The sequence below is a fragment of the Xyrauchen texanus genome, chromosome 9, assembly GCF_025860055.1.
Source record: "Xyrauchen texanus isolate HMW12.3.18 chromosome 9, RBS_HiC_50CHRs, whole genome shotgun sequence".
NCBI lineage: Eukaryota > Metazoa > Chordata > Actinopteri > Cypriniformes > Catostomidae > Xyrauchen > Xyrauchen texanus.
The window spans coordinates 49,246,267-49,269,247 of NC_068284.1; the positions used below are offsets into that span (position 1 = coordinate 49,246,267).

General features: G+C 41.4%; 1 protein-coding gene across 6 annotated transcripts in view; it reads left to right on the forward strand.

Moving 5' to 3' along the window:
- The window catches only part of LOC127648579 (NACHT, LRR and PYD domains-containing protein 12-like), a 127,530-nt gene that overhangs the window by 79,366 nt on the left and 25,183 nt on the right, over positions 1 to 22,981 (forward strand). Inside the window, exons 1-7 of one of the 6 annotated variants that reach the window (XM_052133225.1) lie at positions 8,473 to 8,738; positions 8,982 to 9,175; positions 9,308 to 9,399; positions 9,677 to 9,772; positions 9,880 to 9,975; positions 10,085 to 10,180; positions 12,688 to 14,832. In XM_052133225.1, the coding sequence (XP_051989185.1) occupies positions 9,347 to 9,399; positions 9,677 to 9,772; positions 9,880 to 9,975; positions 10,085 to 10,180; positions 12,688 to 14,832 (2,486 nt within the window). In that variant the 5' untranslated portion in view covers positions 8,473 to 8,738; positions 8,982 to 9,175; positions 9,308 to 9,346. Of the gene's footprint in view, positions 1 to 8,472; positions 8,739 to 8,981; positions 9,176 to 9,307; positions 9,400 to 9,676; positions 9,773 to 9,879; positions 9,976 to 10,084; positions 10,181 to 12,687; positions 14,833 to 22,981 lie in introns of those variants that run through there. The other 5 variants (XM_052133227.1, XM_052133226.1, XM_052133228.1 and 2 more) reach the window with 5 other exon arrangements.

Genomic DNA, 22,981 nt, shown 5'->3' on the forward strand with positions numbered 1-22,981 from the left:
ACGGTATAAGTTATTTAGGGACATATTTTTTGCAAGCCTCTCTAAGGGCGTAACTAACGTTAACCTGATGAAGAGTGTATCTAACGTTACATCCTAAGTAACGAGATTTTGGGTAACTGCACAACTGACAGATGACTTTGAGCACACCGCCAACGGTGTGTGTGTGTGTGTGTGTGTGTGTGTGTAACCATAGCGACAAAATGACCAACTTTCGGATACTGCACTTAAATAAGCCTATAATTTCGTTTTTAAATATATTGTTTGATTACAGTATTGTATTTAAGATGGTGTTAGACTAAATAAATGGTCTTTTAAATATCATCTGCATATATCCGTTTTGTTGACTAAACATTAGGCCTAATCCAAGTTTATAATTGTGTATCTTTAATTTGATGTTACGTTTTCATCTACACATTAAGTATAATTTCAATTGGTTACATATTTCTCATTCTTTAGACAGTTGTTGGAGGTGTTTGATGTTTTGTCAGATGAACCAGTCATGTCAGTCCTCAACAGTACACAAAAGTTAAGGGAGTCTCAATCCTCTAATAGTGCAGTAACAGCCGTCATGCAATTGCTACACATAGTTCATCTCACCCAGTCTGCAAAAACATTTACAGTGAGCTCACAGTCACACACATGACATGGTCTGTCTCTGTATTGTTCTGCCTGTGTAGTTGAAGTAATACCGTCTAATATGTATTGAATGTAAACTGCGGCTGAACCCTAGTATGCAGCTGTTCTTGAATTCATACAAGTTATTGCTTAGCTTCAACACTAGTCTGTTTTTTTTCCCCCGGTCTCGACTTGGTCTCGGTCTTGGTCTCGACTTGGTCTGTCTTGGTCTTGGTCTCGATACCCTCTGGTCTTGGTAGTGTCTTGGTCTCGGTTTAGGCGGTCTTGACTACAAGTCTACCAAAGAGACAGGAATATACTGGATCACTGCTACACCACAGTAAAGATGCATATCCCTCTGTCCCACGTGCAGCTTTGGGACTCTCTGATCGCTGTCTGGTTCATCTTCTTCCAAACTACAGGCAGAAATTAAAATCAACAAAGCCAGTTGTAAGGACTATAAGGAGATGGACTATTGAAGCAGAGCTGGAACTACAAGCCTGCTTTGGCAGCACTGATTGGAGTGTTTTTGAAGCTGCAGCTACAGACCTGGATGAGCTCACAGATACTGTCACATCATACATCAGATTCTGTGAGGATATGTGCATCCCTACTAGGACTTATTTATCATTCAATAACGATAAACCATGGTGTACAGGAAAACTCAGACAGCTTCATCATGCCAGAGAGGATGCTTACATGGGGATAGAGTCTTGTTATAATCAGGCCAGGAGTATACTGAATAAGGAAATCAGAGTGGATAAAAGAAGCTACTCTGAGAAGCTGAAAAACAATTTTTCCACTAACGACACTGCATCAGATCACTAGATCACTGGAGAATAGATGAGAATAGATCACTGGAGCAGTGTGAAGTCCCATGCTGCTTCAAATGCTCAATCATTATCCCTGTCCCAAAGAAACCCAAGATCACAGGACTCAACAACTGCAGACCTGTCGCTCTGACGTCTGTGGTCATGAAGTCATTTGAGAGACTGGTGTTGGCCCACCTGAAGGACATCACTGGACCCTTTCTGGATCCCCTGCAGTTTGCTTATCGAGCTAACAGGTCTGTGGTTGATGCAGTCAATATGGGATTGCATCATGTCCTGCAACATCTGGACAGACCAGGGACATATGCAAGGATCCTATTTGTGGACTTCAGTTCAGCTTTCAACACCATCATCCCAGCTATTCTCCAGACTAAATAACACCAACTCTCTGTGCCCACCTCTATCTGTCAGTGGATCACCAGCTTTCAGACAGATAGACAGCAGTTAGTGAGACAGGGGAAATTTACTTCCAGCACCTGTACCATCAGCACTGGTGCCCCCCAGGGATGTGTGCTCTCCCCACTACTCTTCTCCCTCTACACCAATGACTGCACCTCCAAGGACCCCTCTGTCAAGCTCCTGAAGTTTACAGACGACACCACTGTCATCGGCCTCATCCATGACGATGAGTCTGTATACAGATAGGAGATTGTCTGGTGCAGTCAAAACAACATGGAGCTGAACATGCTCAAAACAGTGGAGATGATTGAGGACTTTAGGAGGAACACCCCAACACTGACCCCCCTCACCATTCTGAACAGCACTGTGCCAGCAGTGGAGTCATTCAGGTTCCTGGGCACTACCATCTCACAGGACCTGAAGTAGGAGACACACATTGACTCCATTGTGAAAAAGGCCCATCAGAGGTTGTTCTTCCTTCGCCAGCTGATGAAGTTCAACCTGCCACAGGTGCTGCTGATCCAGTTTCACTCAGCAGTCATTGAGCCTGTCCTCTGCACTTCAACTGTCTGGTTTGGTGCAGCTATGATATCAGACATCAGAAGACTTCAGAGGACAGTTCGGAGTGCGGAGAGGATTATTGGTGCCCCCCCTTCAAGAACTGTACACTTCCAGAGTGAGGACATGGGCTGGTAACTCTCACACAGCCCATTATCTTTCTGAACTGTTGCCTTCTGGCCGACGCTACAGAGCTCTGAACACCAGAACCAGTTTCTACCCCTCAGACTATCATCACATAAACAGTTAAAACTGCCCCATTGAGCAATAACAATGTGCAAAACACAGCTTAATCTATTTATATTATCCAACATATCCTCTTCTGCCATTACATACATTGCACTATGTGTGTGGTGGTGGCGTAGTGGCTAAAGCACAGGGCTGTTAATCAGAAGGTTGCTGGTTTGATCCCCACAGTCACCACCATTGTGTCCTTGAGTAAGGCACTTAACTCCAGGTTGCTCTGGGGGGATTGTCCCTGTAATAATTGCACTGTAAGTCACTTTGGATAAAAGCATCTGCCAAATGTGTAAAGGTGTGTTTCTGAGTGTATGTATGTATAATTATGAATTTATAATATTATTTTTTTAATTTTTATTACCTATGTCTTGCTGCTGTTTTTGTATTGTTGTGCACTGGAAACTCCTTGTACCAAGACAAATTCCTTGTTTGTGTAAGAATACTTGCAATAAAGCTGATTCTGATATTCTGCACAGAATGGAATTTTCTGAGTTTTGGGATCAGACTGGAAAGGGTTAAACACTGAATGTGGTCAAACTGACCTAAAAGAGAATAGAAGGGTAAAATATATTAATTAACTTTACATCGACCAACAACTTCCTCCTAAATCGTCCAACTCTTTTAAGTTTGAACTTCAACTGAAGCCTCGTCTCACTCCAGCACAGCAGGAGGCGGTATGCACCTGAAGAGTTTGTTTGTAACTGTTAGATAATTTTGTCATCCAATGTATTTAATTTATTTGTTGATCTGCAATCCCCGTCTCGATACGGCTCAGCTGAGGGAAGAAAGAACTGACACAGAGAACCAATGCTATCAAATCCTTTCTTCAACGTTTATTGTCTCAACACTCTGTTTTATGGTCCAGAAAACCACATTCCACTGGACCTTCACCAATGAAATAGTTCTTTACCTTATATGGGGGTGACATACATGTTTGAGCTACGTGCGAAACGTGAGACAAAAACACATTCCTTAGAACATCTTTAGAGCAGGGAGCAGCTGTAGCTACCCCCAACAAGAGATACATAAAAGAGGCCTTCATTATTCCACATTACATCACCAGAGAAGTTGTTGAGTAGCATTAATTATTCCACAGTAACCCGCCATTAATCCACTGAAGAAGAAGAAGATGAAGAAGACAGTACACAGTTTCAGACGCAGCGGCCAGAAGATTAAAAAGAATATCACGGGAGCAGCGGTAAAGTTTGTTAGACGGCTCAAGTGTGTTAGAAATAATGAAAAGACAGACAGCCTCTCAGTAATGATTAACTTTGATGAAAATAAAATGCCAGAGAAAGTTTATCTAGGATGTGTAAGGTATGCGGTAAGACCATACGTTCCTCCTCCGCTAAGATGTTATAAATGTCAAAAATTCGGTCACGTAGCGGCAGTATGCAGAGGTAAACAGAAATGTGTGAGGTGTGGAGGCGAGCATGAGTATGGCAAGTGTGGGCAAGGTGTAAATCCTAAATGCTGCAATTGTGGTGGAGACCATAGTGCAGGATATGGTGGTTGTCAGGTACGAAAAAATGCAGTCAAGGTTCAAAATGTTAAAATGACAGAAGGGATAACATACGCTGAGGCATTGAAGAAAGTAAACCAGACTCCTAAAACAAATGAAACTAGGAATGAAGGAATTAATTCAAAACAACAGAGGAAAGAGCGAAGAGATGAAAAGGTAGTAGTGGATGATAAAGTGGCATTTGTAGCATTTATAGCTGAAGTAGTGAACTACTCAGCACAAACTGAAAGCAGGACTGAAAGAATCAAAATCATTATCAGAGCCGCAGAAAAGTACTTGGATCTGGGGAATGTTACTGTGGACATGATAAATGAAAGGCTTAAGATTCCAACATTAAATAGTCAAACAGAAAATAGTCAGACAACATGTGGTGGATCTTAATGGTGTTATATATCTTACAATGGAATGCAAGAAGTTTGATTGCAAATGGACAGGAGTTTAAGAAATTTATAGAAAACCAAGAGAAAAGCCCAGATATTATATGTATACAGGAAACTTGGCTTAAATCACAATATAACTTTATAATACATGGCTATATTACTATTCGGAGGGATAGACATCAAGGGAATGGAGGTGGAGTAGCTACTTTTATAAAACAAGGAATTGGGTATAAAACAGTTGAGGTATATAGGGAAATAGAAGTTGTGGTGGTGGAAATATGGGAAGGAACACGGTGTATTAGAATAATAAATTTTTACAATCCATGTGATAAGTTAAGAAAGGATGTTCTAGAAAGTATAGGAGGGAATGGAAGTCAAAAAACGGTGTGGTGTGGTGATTTTAACGCTCATAGTTCAATATGGGGAAGCGCAAAAACAGATTATAATGGTGAGATCATTGAAGATATGCTAGACTGGGGAAGATTAGTGTGCATTAATGATGGAAGTCATACTAGAATTGATTTGTATAAGGGAAGGCATTCAGCATTAGACTTGACAATAGTCTCTGAAAGCTTAGCGAGTAAATGTAAATGGAAAGTACTAAAAGTACAATAGGAAGTGATCATTTTCCTATTTGCAGTAAAGTTGGAGTAGATATAGAACAAAGAGTGGGGGAAAAAATGCTTAGGTGGAGGTTCAAGTCAGCGGATTGGGATAAGTATAAGGAGTTATGTGAAAGCAAAATGAAGGAAATAAGTAAATGTATAGAAGATGTTGATGTTTTTAATAAGGAAATATGCAAGGTTCTTCAGAGTACAGCTGAAGAAGTAATAGGTAAGAGGAAGGCAGGCAGCAGGAGGAAAACTATGCCATGGTGGAATGAGGAATGTAGTGAGGCAATAAAAAGTAGAAATAAAGAACTCAAGAGCGTAAGAAGGTCACTTAATTTTAACGATTTAGTTAGCTATAAAAGGGCACAAGCTATAGTGAGAAGAGTTATTCGGACGTCTAAAAGAAATTATTGGAGGGAATTTTGTAATAGAATAGGGGAAGACATTGAAATAAGTGAGTTATGGAATATGATACGAAAGATGGGCGGGATACAAAGAGATTACAACATACCTGTACTAGAATATAATAATAGACAATTTATATCTGAAAGTGGAAAAGCAGAGGTGTTTGCAGAAACATTTGTTAAAGTTCATAGTAATTCAAATTTATCAGAGGATGTTAGGAAAACTAGGGACAAGATATTAAGTAAATATCCTAATTTATTGGAGGAAAAAGGACCTTCGGGTAGTACGTTGGATTCAGAATTCACCTTGTATGAATTGAAAAAAGCACTTACAGGGGTTAAGCAAACATCTCCAGGCAGAGATGATATTTGTTATGAGATGGTAAAACAATTATCAGAGATAGCATTAGAGACAATTTTGAGGCTTTTTAATAAGGTTTGGGAGTCAGGAAAGTTACCAAATGACTGGAAACATGGGGTCATAGTGCCTATTCCAAAACCAGGCAAGGATAATACACAGCCAAATAATTATAGACCTAGCATTAACATCTAATTTATGCAAAATAATGGAGCGTATGGTTATGAGTAGATTGGTATATGTCATTGAAAGGGATGATATCTTATCACCTTGCCAAAGTGGATTTAGGAAAGGACGAAATACAATGGACTCAGTACTGTGTCTGGAATCTGAAATAAGAAAGGCTCAGGTAAATAAAGAAGCTTTATTTGGGGTATTTTTTGATGTCGAAAAGGCATATGACATGATGTGGAAAGAGGGACTTTTAATTAAGTTAGAAAAAATGGAAATTAAAGGAAGAATGTATAACTGGATCAGGGATTTCCTGTTTAACATAACTATACAAGTAAGAGTAAGTAATGCTTTTTCTCAGATACACACAATAGAGAGTGGAACACCTCAGGGAAGCGTAAGCAGTCCAATTCTGTTTAATATTATGATTAAAGACATCTTTACAAAGGTTGATAGGGGCATTGGAAGATCTTTATATGCAGATGATGGAGCGCTGTGGAAAAGAGGGCGTAATGTAAAGTATGTGGAAAGATGTTTGCAGAATGCTGTTAAAATGGTAGAAAACTGGGCAAATGAATGGGGATTTCGGTTTTCAGTAGATAAGACTCAGGTAATTTGTTTTGCAAAAAGGAAAAGTAACCTTACTATTAATATTAAATTGTATGGACAAGAAGTGAAGCAAACAGCAGTTGTGAGGTTTCTAGGTATATGGATGGATATGAAACTGAATTTTAGTATACATATCCAGAAACTGGTTGACAAATGCAAAAAAGCATTAAATATCATGAGGTGTCTAGCAGGAGTTGATTGGGGAGCATGTCGTCAGTCACTTAAAATAATATATTGTGCTCTAATAAGATCGGCAATAGACTATGGCAGTATGGTATATGGCACTGCATCCAAAACTCAACTCGTAAAACTAGAGGCAATTCAGTCACAAGCTATGCGAATTTGTTGTGGAGCGTTTAGATCCTCCCCAATATCAGCAGTGCAAGTAGAGATGGGTGTAATGCCTCTAGTAATTCGTAGGCTCAAGTTAAAGATGAGGTATTTTATAAGCATAAAGGGACATTCGGACAGTCACCCAGTTAAAATGGTGTTGGAGGACTGTTGGGAATGTGGATATAAGAAGTTATCAAGTTTTGGATGGAAGGCTAGTGAGGAAGCCCGGAGAATGGGATTAAGTGATTTCAATGTTGCCCCTACTGTGGCTAGGTCAGCAATTCCTCCTTGGTTGTTCCCAATGCCTTTGATTGATATCCAATTGCTTAAAGAAAAGCATATGGATAGAAATGGATTAGAAAATCTAGGTATACAGCAATACATAGATCAAACTTATTATAGTGCAGTGCAAATATATACTGATGGTTCAAAAGACCCAGAATTTGGGAAAACAGCAGTAGCGGTATATATTCCACTTTTTAACATTAGAATGTCCAAAAGAACATCAGATCATATTTCGGTATTCACTGCAGAAATAACAGCAATATGTCTAGCACTTCAGTGGATAGAAGAAATACAACCAACAAGGGCAGTGATTTGTACAGATTCTCTATCAGCTCTAAATAGTTTGGAAAGTGGAACATCATCAGCAAGGCAAGACATGATAATTGAAGTAATGCAGAGTCTTTACAGAACAAAACAGTATGGAATTCTGGTAAATCTTGTATGGGTTCCATCGCATATGGGTGTGAAAGGAAATGAGGAGGCTGACAATATGGCTAAACGGGCATTAAATTATTCACAAATTGACATTGAAGTGGCATTAAGTAAAACAGAAATTAAAGTGATAATAGCTGAAACAAATACAGGAAATTTGGCAGAAGGAATGGAATGAAGGAACAAAAGGTAGACATTTTTACTGCATTCAAGGAAAAGTAGGTTCAGAGAGAAGAAGATTCGGAAACAGGAAAGAGGACATATTAATAACAAGAATGCGTATTGGACATTGTTTATTAAATCAATGCTTACAAAGAATTGGTAAACATGAGAATGGAAATTGTGATAAATGTGGGTTAGCTGAAACTGTAGGACATGTGCTTATAGAATGCGAAGCTTATGAAAGAGAGCGGTTCCAGCTAAAACATGCTTTAAGAAATATAGAAATCAATGAGCTGTCACTTCAGGTTCTCCTAGGAGAAGGTACTAAGCAATCAAGAATTTATCATGAGTTATTTATATTTTTAAAGGAAACAGGATTATATAATAGGATGTAAAAATCCCTTCTATGTATTGTTTTTTTTTTTTTTTTTTTTTTTTTTTTGAAAGAGTAGATTTAGTCTAAACTTCCTTTCCAATATGCGCTTCACACTCCATTTTAGTAGGTGGCGGGAATGCACCTTTTAAGTTGGTTTGCCAACCGCCATTAAATCCTAGAAGAAGAAGAAGAAGACGCAGCGGCCATTTCAGGGTGTTTACACGATTATAAATCACACTTTACAGTAAGATCAAACTCTTTCTTTAAACTTACGACAACTGTGATCAGAAGAAGAAGAAGAAGAAGAATGGTCTCTGTGTGATCTCTGAAGACAGAAAGAAGAGGAAGAAGAACATTTTGTTTTTGTCAGTTTGTCACTGAAACCGAAAGTAAACCCGCACAGATGAAGAGACGCCATTTCAGTGTTCACACGATTATAAATCATACTTTACGGTAAGATCAATAATCTTTTATTATGACATTTTATATTTGTTTTCTCATGTGCTTCTTTATCAGTTCATACTCTTTCTTTAAACTTATGAGAACTTGTTTTCAGATTCAGTACAAAGATCGGGATGTTTATGTTAAGAGATTACAGTTATATTTTCATTATTTTATACACATTATCATATTAACACTTTAATAAACTTTCAGAAACACAAACTGCATCTTTAAATGTTGTTTGGATGTTTTCAGATTCCTCCGAAAGTGAAACTAAATTCAGGATCTATTTTAAAGAGCGGATATTAAATGAAGAGAGGAATATTCATCAAATATCATCATTACTTGACTGAATCTCTGAATTGTCTGGAACAATAGATCAGTGGATTGTGAAGCACTTTGTTGGTGATATTCTGGTCAGTAAACAGGAACATCAACAGCTGGAGACTGTGAGTAAAACAGGAAATCATCTTTCAAACTCTCATCTAACAGCAGTTATTAATGAATACATTTGAAATAATGTGATCAATTACTGACACTTCTCATGCTTTTATCTGAATAGTCAGTATGTGTGTGTTCAGTGTCTTTGCAGGTGTAAAATCAACATTTTAAATGCTGTCATGACCTCCAGAAAGAGTCTCTCTGGAGAACGTCACACAAACACAATGAAAAGGTCAGACATTGTCAACAGTTTGTTTTATATTCAGCACAAGGAACTCAAATGTGCTTTCTGATCTCAGCCTCAATCACTGTCAAATAACGTAAATACCCAAAATAAAATGTTGAATTTTCAGTATATTTCTGGTACTAGTTTTTGACAGTAGTAATTGTACAATTTATTACCAGTGGTGGTTCTAGCTTGTATGGTCGAAAGAATATATATTAATCAAATTACTGATAAATCACATGAATTGAACTCTGTTTATTTGCTGTTTTAATGTCATTCACAGAGAATCTCCTGAACCCAGTTGTGTGTCCATGAAGAGTGACCGGTCAATGGATCCTCCACGTAACTTCAGGTCACGACCCCCTTGTGCTAATATGAGGTGAGGACTCATGTTGACTGACAGTATGAACATGTACATCACAAAGATAACAAGATAAATCACATGAACTGAACTCTGTTTATTTGCTGTTTTAATGTCATTCACAGAGAATCTCCTGAACCCAGCTGTGTGTCCATGAAGAGTGATGGGTCAATGGATCCTCCACGTAACTTCAGGTCACGACCCCCTTGTGCTGATGTGAGGTGAGGACTCTCATGTTGACTGACAGTATGAACATGTACATCACAAAGATAACAAGATAAATCACATGAACTGAACTCTGTTTATTTGCTGTTTTAATGTCATTCACAGAGAAGCTCCTGAACCCAGCTGTGTGTCCATGAAGAGTGACCGGTCAATGGAATCTCCACTTAACTTCAGGTCACAACCCCCTTGTGCTGATATAAGGTGAGGACTCTCATGTTGACTGACAGTATGAACATGTACATTACAGTCTGAGGGGTGATTAGAAACTAACATAACAGTTAAAACAAATGATATCAATTGGATCAATATTGATTATATGTCACTGTCATGCATATATACATGTGATACATTCATTTAAAATCACTGTGTAATGCACACACATCATTACTGTTAAAACAAGTGGTGACAGTTGGAACAATAATGATGAGTAATGATATTTACAGTATTCATATAAGTTTATATTAAACATAACATCTAAACACTTCAAGAGTGCGTATAATGTACACAATAAACACTTCTTCAATATGATTTATTATTAGATACTTTAAATCTGCTTCTCCGGGAACCAGCACCTTATCATGGTGGAGAGGTTTGTGTGCCCTTATGAACCTGAGGGCTGTGTTGTCTGGAGCCAGGTGCTCCTGATAGGTCCTCCCAAGGCAATGTGGTCTCAGGTGAGGGGCCAGACTAAGAATGGTTCACAACGACTCTTGGAAAAAATGGCAAGAGGAGGAGTTACCCTGCCTCGGAGGAAGCCCGGGGCCCCCGTCTGGCGTGACATTTTTTTTCATTTATTTTGCCGTTGTCCTGACTCGACTTAATATCATTCCCAGCTTTCAACTTTGTTTTCAAAATTATATATATATATATATATAATTTTTTAATATTTAAAAAGAACTATGTATAATTAATATTGATATAAATATGTATAATCATTATATATTGAATTATTGTTATATGAGGGGCTTTCTCAGCAAATATTTGTATATGCGATTAATCGCGATTAGTTAATTGGGACACCATGTAATTTATTCGATTATATTCAGTTATCGATTGACAGCCCTAGTTATCATATCTTTACTTGTAAATCTTTGCTTGTACAGAGGGAGTTTCCTGTTGGCCAGTGAGGTCAGCTTTCATAACGTGTCAATTAAATCTATAACAGAATCGAGTCTCACACTCATATACACACACACTCATACACACACACACACACACTCATACACACACACACATGCAGTGGAGAAAATGTCAGAGAGAGGCGATTGGGTGTGACATGAGTGTGTGTGTGTGAGTTAAAGCAGTGTTTCTCAACAGGGTTGTGGACAGCAGGGTAAGAACAATGACGTGGTTCTCCCATTGAAGATATTTCGGCGGCCGCACAAGTGATCGACTATTTAAGACTGCCGATGTAGATATTCTTTTATTTTTTATTAGAATTTTACATTATACAAGAAACACAAAATACAACAAATAATACAAAGAGAATACAAACAAATGAACAATAATAATAAATAATCTAAGAACAACCAGCAGTGCGTGTGAAGCGCACTCAATAGAGGACTGCCGAGGCAGATTTAATGATAATCTCACAAACAGATAAACTAAACTTCTCACCTGCAGTTTCACACGAGTGTAACAGAACCAGCTCACGATCATGATATCTGGTGCACGCGTGCAACAACCGGACTTCCCTCGAGATTGTGGAGCGCAGACCTCAAAACTGATGCGACCAATTTCAATTCTAGTGAGACTTTTCTAGTTTAAAGCGTTACGGAGGAAGTCCAGTCGAATCTCTCAAACAGTAACAGCCCTGACATGCCAAACAGCACTGAGGAGCACCACTGTGATATGAGCTCTTTTCTTTCATTATACATCACTTCTACAAAACTGCTTCAGGATTTTACACCAGTAAAAGTAACTGTGATATTTTCACTAAATGTTTCAGTTTCATGTGAAATAATCTAAACGTAGAATCTATTAGACCTCATTTTATATCAACAGTGGCATCTGTAGTTAAAGTTTCAAGATGTGTTCAAGATTTCTCATAAATACATTATTATTATTATTATTATTATTATTTAAGACTAGCACACTGACCCAAATGGGATAATAATGGGCTCATATAAGTAAATATGTTCTTACATTTTTAAAAGGGGGAGAGAAAACATATTTTATTATTATAAAAAATATATTATTATAATTCTGTTATCTTTATTTATTTTATTTTCAAAAGGGAGACTTTTCTTTTTCAAGAAAGTGAAAAAACTGTTTCAAGTTTCAATAATAATAAAGTGTTTGCTCAACTAAAAACATAACCTTGTGTTTTCACTCTTTTAAAGGTCATTGTAACTGATAATAGTAGTTGTGTAATAGTGTGATGATTATCATACCGTGTAAATCTCATAATGTTGCAACCCTGTTCATGAATGCATTACCACCTCGGGATGTGCATTATATTTCAATAACCGGTCCATCATCAGTTATTGATTACAGAGATTGCAGCAAATTTGGCAAATATTTGTGCAAATGTCAGAACTGCTGTTTTTCTTTCTGTGAGATAACATGACAACATCTACACACATGTTGAATCTGACTCAATTACACTTCTGTGATTTAAATGAGAAATCTTCATCTCTGTGTTTGAAGATATTTGATGTTCTTCTTTCATCAGTTTCTTTTCTCCTTGTTTTCTGTCGTGTGAATAGAGATGATGTGACTATAGACCTGCAGCAGGATTCTCCTCCACCAGTAGATGATGTTCTTCAGACAGTCAAAGACAAACACAAAACCAGCATGAAGAACAAGTCTGAGAGAGTATTTGAGGGAGTACACGAGAATGAAACGCTCCTGAACAGGATTTACACAGAGCTCTACATCATAGAGGGAGAGAGTGAAGGGGTGAATGAAGAACATGAGGTCTTACACATGGAGAAAACACCCAGAACTCAACACCATCAAGACACTCCAATCTCCTGCAATGACATCTTTCAACCCTTCCCTGAAGCAGGATATAAGCAGGTGAAAAGGAGGAAAGAAGAAATAAAGACAGTTCTTACTAAAGGCATCGCTGGAATTGGGAAAACAGTCTCTGTGCAGAAGTTCATTGTGGACTGGGCCGAGGGAAAGGCCAATCAGGATGTAGATTTCATGTTTGTGTTTCCATTTCGAGAGCTGAACTTGATTAAAGATGAGCAGTACAGTCTTCACAAACTTCTGCTGGACTTTCATCCTGAACTTCACGATCTGGACTCAAAGATTTATGATGAGTGTAAACTTGTGTTCATCTTTGATGGTCTGGATGAAAGCAGAATTAAACTGGAGTTTTCAGACAGTGAGAAAGTTCCTGATGTGACTGAGGCTTCATCAGTGGGTGTGTTGATGTCAAACCTCATCAAAGGAGATCTGCTTCCCTCTGCTCTCATCTGGATCACCTCCAGACCAGCAGCAGCCAATCAGATCCCCTCCAAATACATCAAGCGTGTGACAGAGATTCAGGGATTCAATGACTCTCAGAAGGAGGAATATTTCAGGAAGAGAATCAGTGATGAGCATCAAGCCAGCAGAATCATCTCACACATTAGAAGAGCAAGAAGCCTCCACATCATGTGCCACATACCAGTCTTCTGCTGGATCTCATCCACTGTGATTCAAAACATCCTGAAACAAGACGACAGTGCAGAAATCCCTCAAACTCTGACTGAAATGTACATCCACTTCCTGCTCATTCAGATCAATGTGAGGAATCAGAAGTATGAAGAGAAACTCCTGCAGTCCAACAGAGAAGTGATTGTGAAACTTGCTGAACTGGCGTTCAAACAGCTGATGAAGGGCAATATCATGTTCTATGAGGAGGACCTGAAAGAGAGCGGCATAGACGTCACTGACGCCTCAGTGTATTCTGGGATCTGCACTGAGATCTTTAAGGAGGAATCTGTGATTCATCAGAGGAAAGTCTTCAGCTTCATTCATCTGAGCTTTCAGGAGTTTCTGGCAGCTTTCTTTTTGTTTTACTCACATTTAATGAAGAAGAAGATCAGTGAATCACTGCAGATGATTCTGGATTCTAGATATAAATCAGACATTAGAGGAAACTCTCTGGATGATCTACTAACAGCAGCAGTTGATAAAGCCCTTCAGAGTGCAAATGGACATCTGGATCTTTTCCTGCGATTCCTGCTGGGCATCTCACTGGAGTCCAATCAGAGACTCTTACAGGATCTACTGACACACACAGAGAACAGTTCAGAGAGCATCAGAGAAATCACACAGTACATTAAACACAAAATCAAGAATCATGAAGTTAAATCAGATGTCACAAACATCTTTTCGTCCAGTAAAGATTATAAACCTTTCTCAGCAGCCAGATCCCTCAATATGTTCAGTGATGACTGTAAACCTCTCTCAGCAGCCAGATCCCTCAATATGTTCAGTGATGACTGTAAACCTCTCTCAGCAGCCAGATCCCTCAATATGTTCAGTGATGACTGTAAACCTCTCTCAGCAGCCAGATCCCTCAATATGTTCAGTGATGACACTAAACCTCTCTCAGCAGCCGGATCCCTCAATCTGTTCAGTGATGACTGTAAACCTCTCTCAGCTGACAGATCCATCAATCTGTTCCTGTGTCTGCTGGAGATGAACGATCAGACTCTGTCCAGAGAGATTCAGGAGTTTGTGAAATCAGACAAACACTCAAAGGAGAAACTCTCTCCTGCTCACTGTTCAGTGATCGCCTACATGCTTCAGATGTCAGAGGAGGTGATGGATGAGTTTGATCTGAAGAAATACAACACATCAGATGAGGGCAGAAGACGACTGATACCAGCTGTGGGCAACTGCAGAAAAGCTCTGTGAGTATTCATTAATGTCATCACACAAGATAATGAGATTACCTGCAGTTGACTGTGACATGATACAGTGCTGATGCTCTTGTACCTGTACATGATGATGATGATGATGAAGATCATCAATCTGTTCTTCTGTCTGTCTGAGGTGAATGTTCAGACTCTGTTTGTTCTTAACCACAAAGACTAGAGGTCAGAACTGTCAGGTGTCAGGTGGGGTTTGAGTCGGGGTAATGCATGTAATTAGTAATAAAAAGATATTATTATTAATATTCTGACTAATATAGTATAAATAATATAACATGTATTTAATATGTATTTTTTATTTGAACATATCTTGTTTCGTGCACATGCTCTCACAGACACAAACAGACAAGAGTTATTCAGAGTTATTGATAAATTATGATCTTGTGAGCAGCCAGATTAAAGTTCAGTCAGTAGATCAATCCCATTGTATTCAAACATTGCATCAGTGCATGTGCTGTAAGTGCTGACTGAAGGCAAACTGTTGTTAGGTTTGACAGATTAGACCGCTAGCGCTAACTAGCTCCTCTTAATATCACTATTAATCTCAAAGAACATCGGTGTAAATATTTCAGTGGAATGACAAAGTGTCACTCTGGAAACTCTTTCTTACTGATGGAGATTGCTGGATTTCCCTTCCATCCTGTGTGTGTGTGTGTGTGTGTGTGTGTGTGTGTGTGTGTCTGTGTCTGTGTGTGTGTGTGTGTGTGTGTGTGATCTGACAGAAAGGCCCAGATTTAATTAACCAGACATTTAAAGTGACCGCTAACTTTTACAGGACTGTTGGGTTGTGTTTACTATTCGGTTAGTCTCCACGGTAACACACTCAACAAGTCACGTGATAAGATGCGCGGATTGATGGTCTCAGACGTGGAGGCAACTGAGATTCATACTCCGCCACCCGGATTGAGTCACTACATCACCACAAGGACTTAGAGTGCATTGGGAATTGGACATTCAACATTGAAAAGAGAAAAAGATCCAAAAAATAAAGTCAATACATACAGTGTACATACACAAGAACTCCACAAAACTTCTTCAGTGTGTCTGATAACATACGGGGCACAGATGGCATGTACCCACATTTGAAGCTCTTTTAATACATGTAGAATATTTGACTTCAGAACTTAATTCTGCTTTAAATATCATGTTTGTGCTAGATTAAATGCAAATATAATTAAGAGAAATGTTGCGTTGGACTTTAGTGCTCTCTGATACTGAACTTGTGAATTAATTTCGGGATCTTCTGTCCTGTCAGATGTCTTCAAAACAGCAATCGAAGTGTAGTCGAGTCAATCATTTCTGGAGACGTAGTTTCAAAACCAAACTTTTACCCAGATGTTCATGAAGCATCAGAATTTACACTTTAGAATATATATATTAAACAGTCTCTGTTGGGTTCATCCAATAAAGATTATCCAGAAATCTTCCCAAACTATCATCTAATAATATTATCCAATCAAATCATTTGCCCTGTATTTGCATCATCACTCGAGCCAGACATCCCACATGACTTCATTTTTACTTTGATGTGCCTAAAAGCACAATTATCTTATTATATATGCATAAAACACACTATAATTACTTATATAGTTACATATTCTATATTGACTAACAATGATTACTTTCTGCAGTAATTTGATTAGTATATTTAATGATTTCCCTTATTTGAGTTTATTAATCACACACAAAACATTCCTGTGAGATGGAGAAGTATGTGCGCTGCCACCGGTGGTTTTCCTTATCCTTAAAACTCCATAATCATTCGCTTGACAAAAGCATCCCGTCTCGTCCCGTCTCGTCCTGTCTCATCCTGTCTCATCCTGTTTCCCAAGGACTCTCACTGTCTGCATCACATCAGCTCATTTTCCCTTGACACTGAAAGGCCTTACACAGAGAGAGACTGCAAGCTAAACTGTATTTTTCCATTGATTTGCACTCTGATTATTAATCTGAGTAAATGATAATTAAATCAATATATTAATGATGAAATATGTAACATATTGAATAACATTCATAATGCAGTTATTCATAGTACATTGATTACACATTTATTTTATTTAGTGTTCACATCCAGGGATGTTATTCTTCAGATTTATCCAGAAGATCATTCTGGATTAATTTTGGAATCATAAAATCCTGGTAATATAGTCCAGACATTAGAACATGTTCAGTCTAGATGATGTTTAGATGGAGAAATGATCTTGTGTTACAGACTCGATAAAATGGATGAGTTTATGGGAAACCACTGTCCGTATTAACTCTGTTAATTGAAATATACAATCCAGAAATAATACTAGCCACACAATGAAGAGGGGTTGGCACTACAAAGAACATGAAATATTTGTATTCATTCTCATTTTCACATTAATGTGGAAAAACTAGCGTGACAGTTGTAAGAGCTGCACAGGCAGTAAGTACATGTTGAGAGAAACCCATTCAATACTATATAATATTTACAGATGTTGAGCTCTGAGACACGCACATGACATCTGTTCATGCAGCATTATGGACAGAATTAAGATTGAAATCACAATATGAACTGGCATGATTATTACTAAAACACAAAATGATGCATTATAAAACAGTCTGCATTGACTGCTTCAGTCAGCACTGCATGAGCTAGTGGCACCATCTAGCAGCTGTGTCCAACAGAACACAGATCAATGCATCATGATGACATCATCCCGTGTTTATCATATCACAATTGACCCCCCTTGGTTACTATCGCTAGTTAATGCATTAGGTTAAATTTAAACATAGAATGTAGAAACACTTGAGGGTTTTAAACTGAAAAATGGATGTCAGTGATTTGGACCGTGTCATGATTGTTGGTGCCAGACAGGCTGGTTTGAGTATTTCAGGGATTTTCAGGCACAAAAGTCTCTAGATGTTATTTTTCAGAATAGAGCCACAAAAAAAAACATGAACTGAAGCAGTTGTAATAATGAATCAGTTCCTCTAATAGTTTTCTCAACATTAAAATATCTTTATTTTTTCTGTTATAAGCATTCACACAATCACAAAATAAATGTTTTCAGCCATAACTGTCTAAATTGGCTGTTTTGATACAGCGATGCTGCAGTGTTCCCCATCTGGGTCTAGGGGTCTCTCTTGAGCACCGAATATGCCTCTTATGCATGAAAAAAGGCCAATGAGAAGTTGGCAGACAGTATTTGCATACCCCACCCCAGACATACGGATATAAAAGCGAGGAAATACTATGAGTTCATTCAGAAATTTTCTTCGGAGCCGATGGTCATGCGTGTAGTAAGCTGCGAGTCACAAACCTGTTCCTGTTCTTCTGACACTTGTCTTGTCTCCTTCTCTGTATGGCAGTGCAGTTTGCCCCTGGGTGCTTCGACAGCGCAAACTTAAAAGAGTGATTTTCTCTATAAAAGAGTATTTTCCTCTAAAGAGCAATAACTAAGGCGGCATTGATCGTCCTTTTCAGAGCATGACCATGGCCACATTGCTGTCTCAGCTCACTTCAAACAGAAAGCACGCCACTCCATCGCTCCTTCCCACAGGATTGAGGACAGTGCCGCTGGCGATGGAGGGGATTTGGGGACGGCAGCACCGCCGGACCACCCGCCCCTGGCACGCTCGTTGACTCCCGTCCGTGTTCGAGGCAACAGCGGCTCGCCTCACAGCCAGCCTGGCTATCCTCTGGAGCTCGAGGTGGATGCCCCGGGAACCCTACCACCTGGCGGGGTCGCCCTGTGCTCCCCTCCAAGGCCTGTAGGACGACGTCTTCACTGACGACCAAAGCCTACAGTGCCACCAGACACGCCGCTTCTGCCCTGCATGCCATGGCCCTCCTGCAAGTCCACCAGGCCAAGGCACTCAAAGATCTGCACGGGGGTAGCCCTGATCCCGACGTGCTGCAGGAACTGCGCTCAGCGACCGACCTCACCCTCATAGCCACAAAGGTCACAGTGCAGTCACTCGGGCAGGCGATGGCCACACTCGTGGTCCAGGAACGACATCAGTGTCTGAACTTGGTCGAGATGCGTGAGACCGACAAGGTTCGCTTTCTCAACGCCCCTTCTCCCAGTTCGGCCTCTTCGGCGACACCATCGAGGACTTTGCCCAGCAGTTCTCTGCGGTGAAGAAACAGACGGAGGCCATTTCACATATCCTGCCCCGCCGCAAGCCTGCCGCCATGGGCCATGCCCTGTCTGCTCGCCGAGGGCGTCCTCAAACACCCTGCTCTGCCTCAAGCCGGGCCCAGCTCTCAGCCCACGTGTAGAGAACCCCGAATTAAGCAGACGCCCCCTATCTCACAGACCCCCTCGAGTACCCGTAAGGCTCCCAGGTGCTCCTGAGACGTTCGACCCAGGGACCAAGACGTTAGCTCCGGAGCTGGTAAGCAGACCACTCCGTCCCCCGGTGGAGGGCCAGGAGGAGAATGTTCTGTTGAAGCCCCACCAGGTATGTAAAAATTAATTGTCCCCTTGGTGCCCCTAGCACGGAGCTTGGATGCGTGGCTTTCACTTCCCAATCCGTCACGCTGGCTGGCCCGGACCATCCGACTCTGTTACGCTATTCAGTTTGCCAGGCCTCAGGCACCCTTCACGGGCTTCCGCTTTACCGCAGTGCACGGCAAGCATGCCAAATCCCTGCACGCGGAAATCGCTACCTTTTTACTCAAAGATGCAATAGAGCCTGTCCCTCCAACCGAAATGAAGAAGGGTTTCTAGAGCCCTTACTTCATTATACCCAAGAAAAGCAGCGGCTTACGACTGATCTTGGACTTGCGAGTTTTCAACCGGGCTTTGCACAACTCCCGTTCAAAATGCTCATGCAAAAACACATCCTAACTTGCGTCCAGCATCTAGTCAAGTCAAGTGGTTTTTATTGTCGTTTCAACCATGTACAGTTAGTACAGTACACAGCGAAACGAGACAATGTTCCTCCAGGACCATGGTGCTACATAAAAACAACATAGGACAAACACAGAACCACATGAGACTACACAACTAAATAAAATACCTATATAAAGTGCACGTGCAAACATGTGCAAAAAGTACGGGACAGTACTATAAATTTCTAACAATCAGGACAATAGGCACAGTGAGAGACAGTGCAGTGCCGACCAGTACACAGTAGTGCAAAAAGATGACTGTTTCTAAAAACGTAAACATAACATACTATGAGATAGTGTTCTATGCACATAGCAGTTATTGAGGTAGCAGACAGTTATAAAGTGACAGTAATTAAAGTGCAACTCAGGACACGGTGTGTGTGTGTGTGTATTGAGAAATCTGATGGCTTGGGGGAAGAAGCTGTTACACAGTCTGGCTGTGAGGGCCCAAATGCTTCGGTACCTCTTGCCAGACGGTAGGAGGGTAAAGAGTTTGTGTGAGGGGTGTGTGGGGTCGTCCACAATGCTGGTTGCTTTGCGGATACAGTGTTTTTTGTAAATGTCATTGATGGAGGGAAGAGAGACCCTGATGATCTTCTCAGCTGTTCTCACTATCCTCTCCAGGGCTTTGCGGTCCGAAACGGTGCAAGTCCCAAACCAGGCAGTGATGCAGCTGCTCAGGATGCTCTCAATAGTCCCTCTATAGAATGTAGTGAGGATGGGGGGTGGTAGATGTGCTTTCCTCAGCCTTCGAAAAATGTAGATATGCTGCCGGGCTTTCTTGGTGATAGAGCTGGTGTTGAGGGACCAGGCGAGGTTCTCCGCCAGGTGAATACCAAGGAATTTGGTGCTCTTGACGATCTCCACAGACGAGCCGTCGATGTTCAGCAGAGAGTGTTCACCTTGTGCTCTCCTAAAGTCAACAACCATCTCTTTTGTTTTGTCGACATTCAGGGAGAGGTTGTTGGCTCTACACCAGTCCGTTAGCCGCTGCACCTCCTCTCTGTATGCTGACTCGTCGTTCTTGCTGATGAGACCCACCACGGTCGTGTCATCGGCGAACTTGATGATGTGATTCGAGCGTCGTCCGTTGAACGTTTTGAACTATGCGCAAACTGCAGTGGGTCTAGTGAGGGGGGCAGCTGGGTCTTAATGTGCCTCATGACGAGCCTCTCGAAGCACTTCATGATGATTGGTGTGAGTGTGACGGGATGGTAGTCGTTGAGGCAGGACACTGAAGACTTCTTTGGCATGGGGATGATGGTGGTGGCGGCCTTGAAGCACGTTGGAACGACGGCGCTGCTCAGAGAGATGTTGAAGATGTCGGTAAGAACATCTGCTAGCTGGTCTGCACATCCTCTGAGCACTCTCCCAGGAATGTTGTCTGGTTCAGCAGCCTTCCGTGGGTTGACTCTGCATAGAGTTTTCCTCGCCACCATGTCATTCTGCACTTCAATCCGAGTGTCGAAGTCGTTCAGCGCATCTGTGTCACAGGCAACTGAAGGGAGACATCTTTGTCACAGGCAACTGATGTCGTCCTGTAGTTGGTGATGGCCTGGATGCCCTGTCACATGCGCCGCGTGTCACCGCTGTCCTGGAAGTGACTGTGGATTCTCTGGGCGTGTGCGCGCTTTGCCTCTGATTGCCTGGGACAGTTTGGCCCTAGCTGTTCTTAGGGCAGCCGTTTCGCCTGCACGGAAGGCGGAGTCTCGTGTCCTCAGCAGTGTGCTCACCTCTGCATTCATCCACGGCTTCTGGTTGGAGCGTGTGGTGATGGTCTTGGAGAAGGTGACATCATCAATGCACTTGCTGATGTAGCTGGTCACTGATGCTGTGTATTCCTCAAAGTTGGTAGAATCGCCATATGTTGCAGCCTCCCTGAACATGTGTCAGTCAGTACACTCAAAACAGTCCTGAAGAGCAGAGATGGCTCCTGCTGGCCAGGTTTTCGGCTGCTTCTGAAGCGGTTTTATGCATCTGACGAGCAGTCTGTATGCTGGAATTAACATAACAGAGATGTGGTCTGAGTAGCCGAGGTGGGGGCGGGGCTCCCACAACGCGCCTGGGATGTTTGTGTAAAGAAGATCAAGCGCGTTCGCCGCTCTCGTTGCAAATTCCACATACTGATGGAATTTAGGGAGCACTGTCTTGAGATTCACATTGTTGAAATCTCCGGCGACAATAAACAGTCCGTCGCGGTGAGCGTTCTGCAGTTCTCTCATAGCCCTATACAGTTCACAGAGCGCTTCCTTAGCGTTAGCGCTGGGGGGAATGTAAACTCTGTTCACCACTGTTATAATAACAGTGGTGAATTCCCGTGGTAAATAAAAAGGTCTGCATGTAACAGTCACAAGCTCCAACAGTGATGAACAGTAACTAGAGACTAGCATAGAGTTCTTGCACCATTCCGTGTTGATGTAAACACACAAGCCACCACCGCAAGTCTTGCCGCAGAGAGCTGTATTTCTGTCGGCACAAAACGAGGCAAGCCTGTCTAGCTGAATGGCGGTGTCCGGAACTCTGTTGCTGAGCCACGTCTCCATGAAAACAAAGACGCAGCAGTCTCTAAACTCACGCTGTGTAGCCTGCTGGAGTCTGATATAGTCCAGTTTATTGTCCAGGGAGCAAACATTTGAGAGCAGGATAGACGGGAGAGCCAGCCGGCTAGGGTTTGTTTTTAGCCTAGCATGGACCCCCGCTTTCTCACACACCGCTTACGACGTCTTCTCCCCCGTCCACCGGCATCAGGCGACGCCGAGAACTGGAGGCCTGGTTTCCGTAGCAAGCCGAGTACGCGTAGCACCTCCTGCAGGTCATCATGCAGCTTGGTTTTTGCATGAGTCTTATATTTCAGTAGTGTCTGGTGATTGTAGACACGAACACCGATTGCTCCGATGTCCCTGTGCCGCACCATTTTTGGATCCGGAGTGGCCGCTGCGTACTACCGCGCCGCCATCTTGGCGAATCCATTATGCGCTCACAGAGACCAGGTGCTCAGCCTAGATTGGTTCGCAGCAGTAGACCTGAAGGACATATACTTCCACGTCTCAATATTGCCTCGACACCGACCCTTCCTTCAGTTCGAAGGCCAGGCGTATCAGTACAAAGTCCTCCCCTTTGGCATATCTCTGTCCCCTCGCGTCTTCACCAAGGTCGCAGAGGCAGCCCTTGCCCCACTCAGAGAAGCCGGTATTCGCATACTCAATTACCTCGACGACTGGCTCATTCTGGCCCACTCCCGAGAGTTATTATGCACTCACAGAG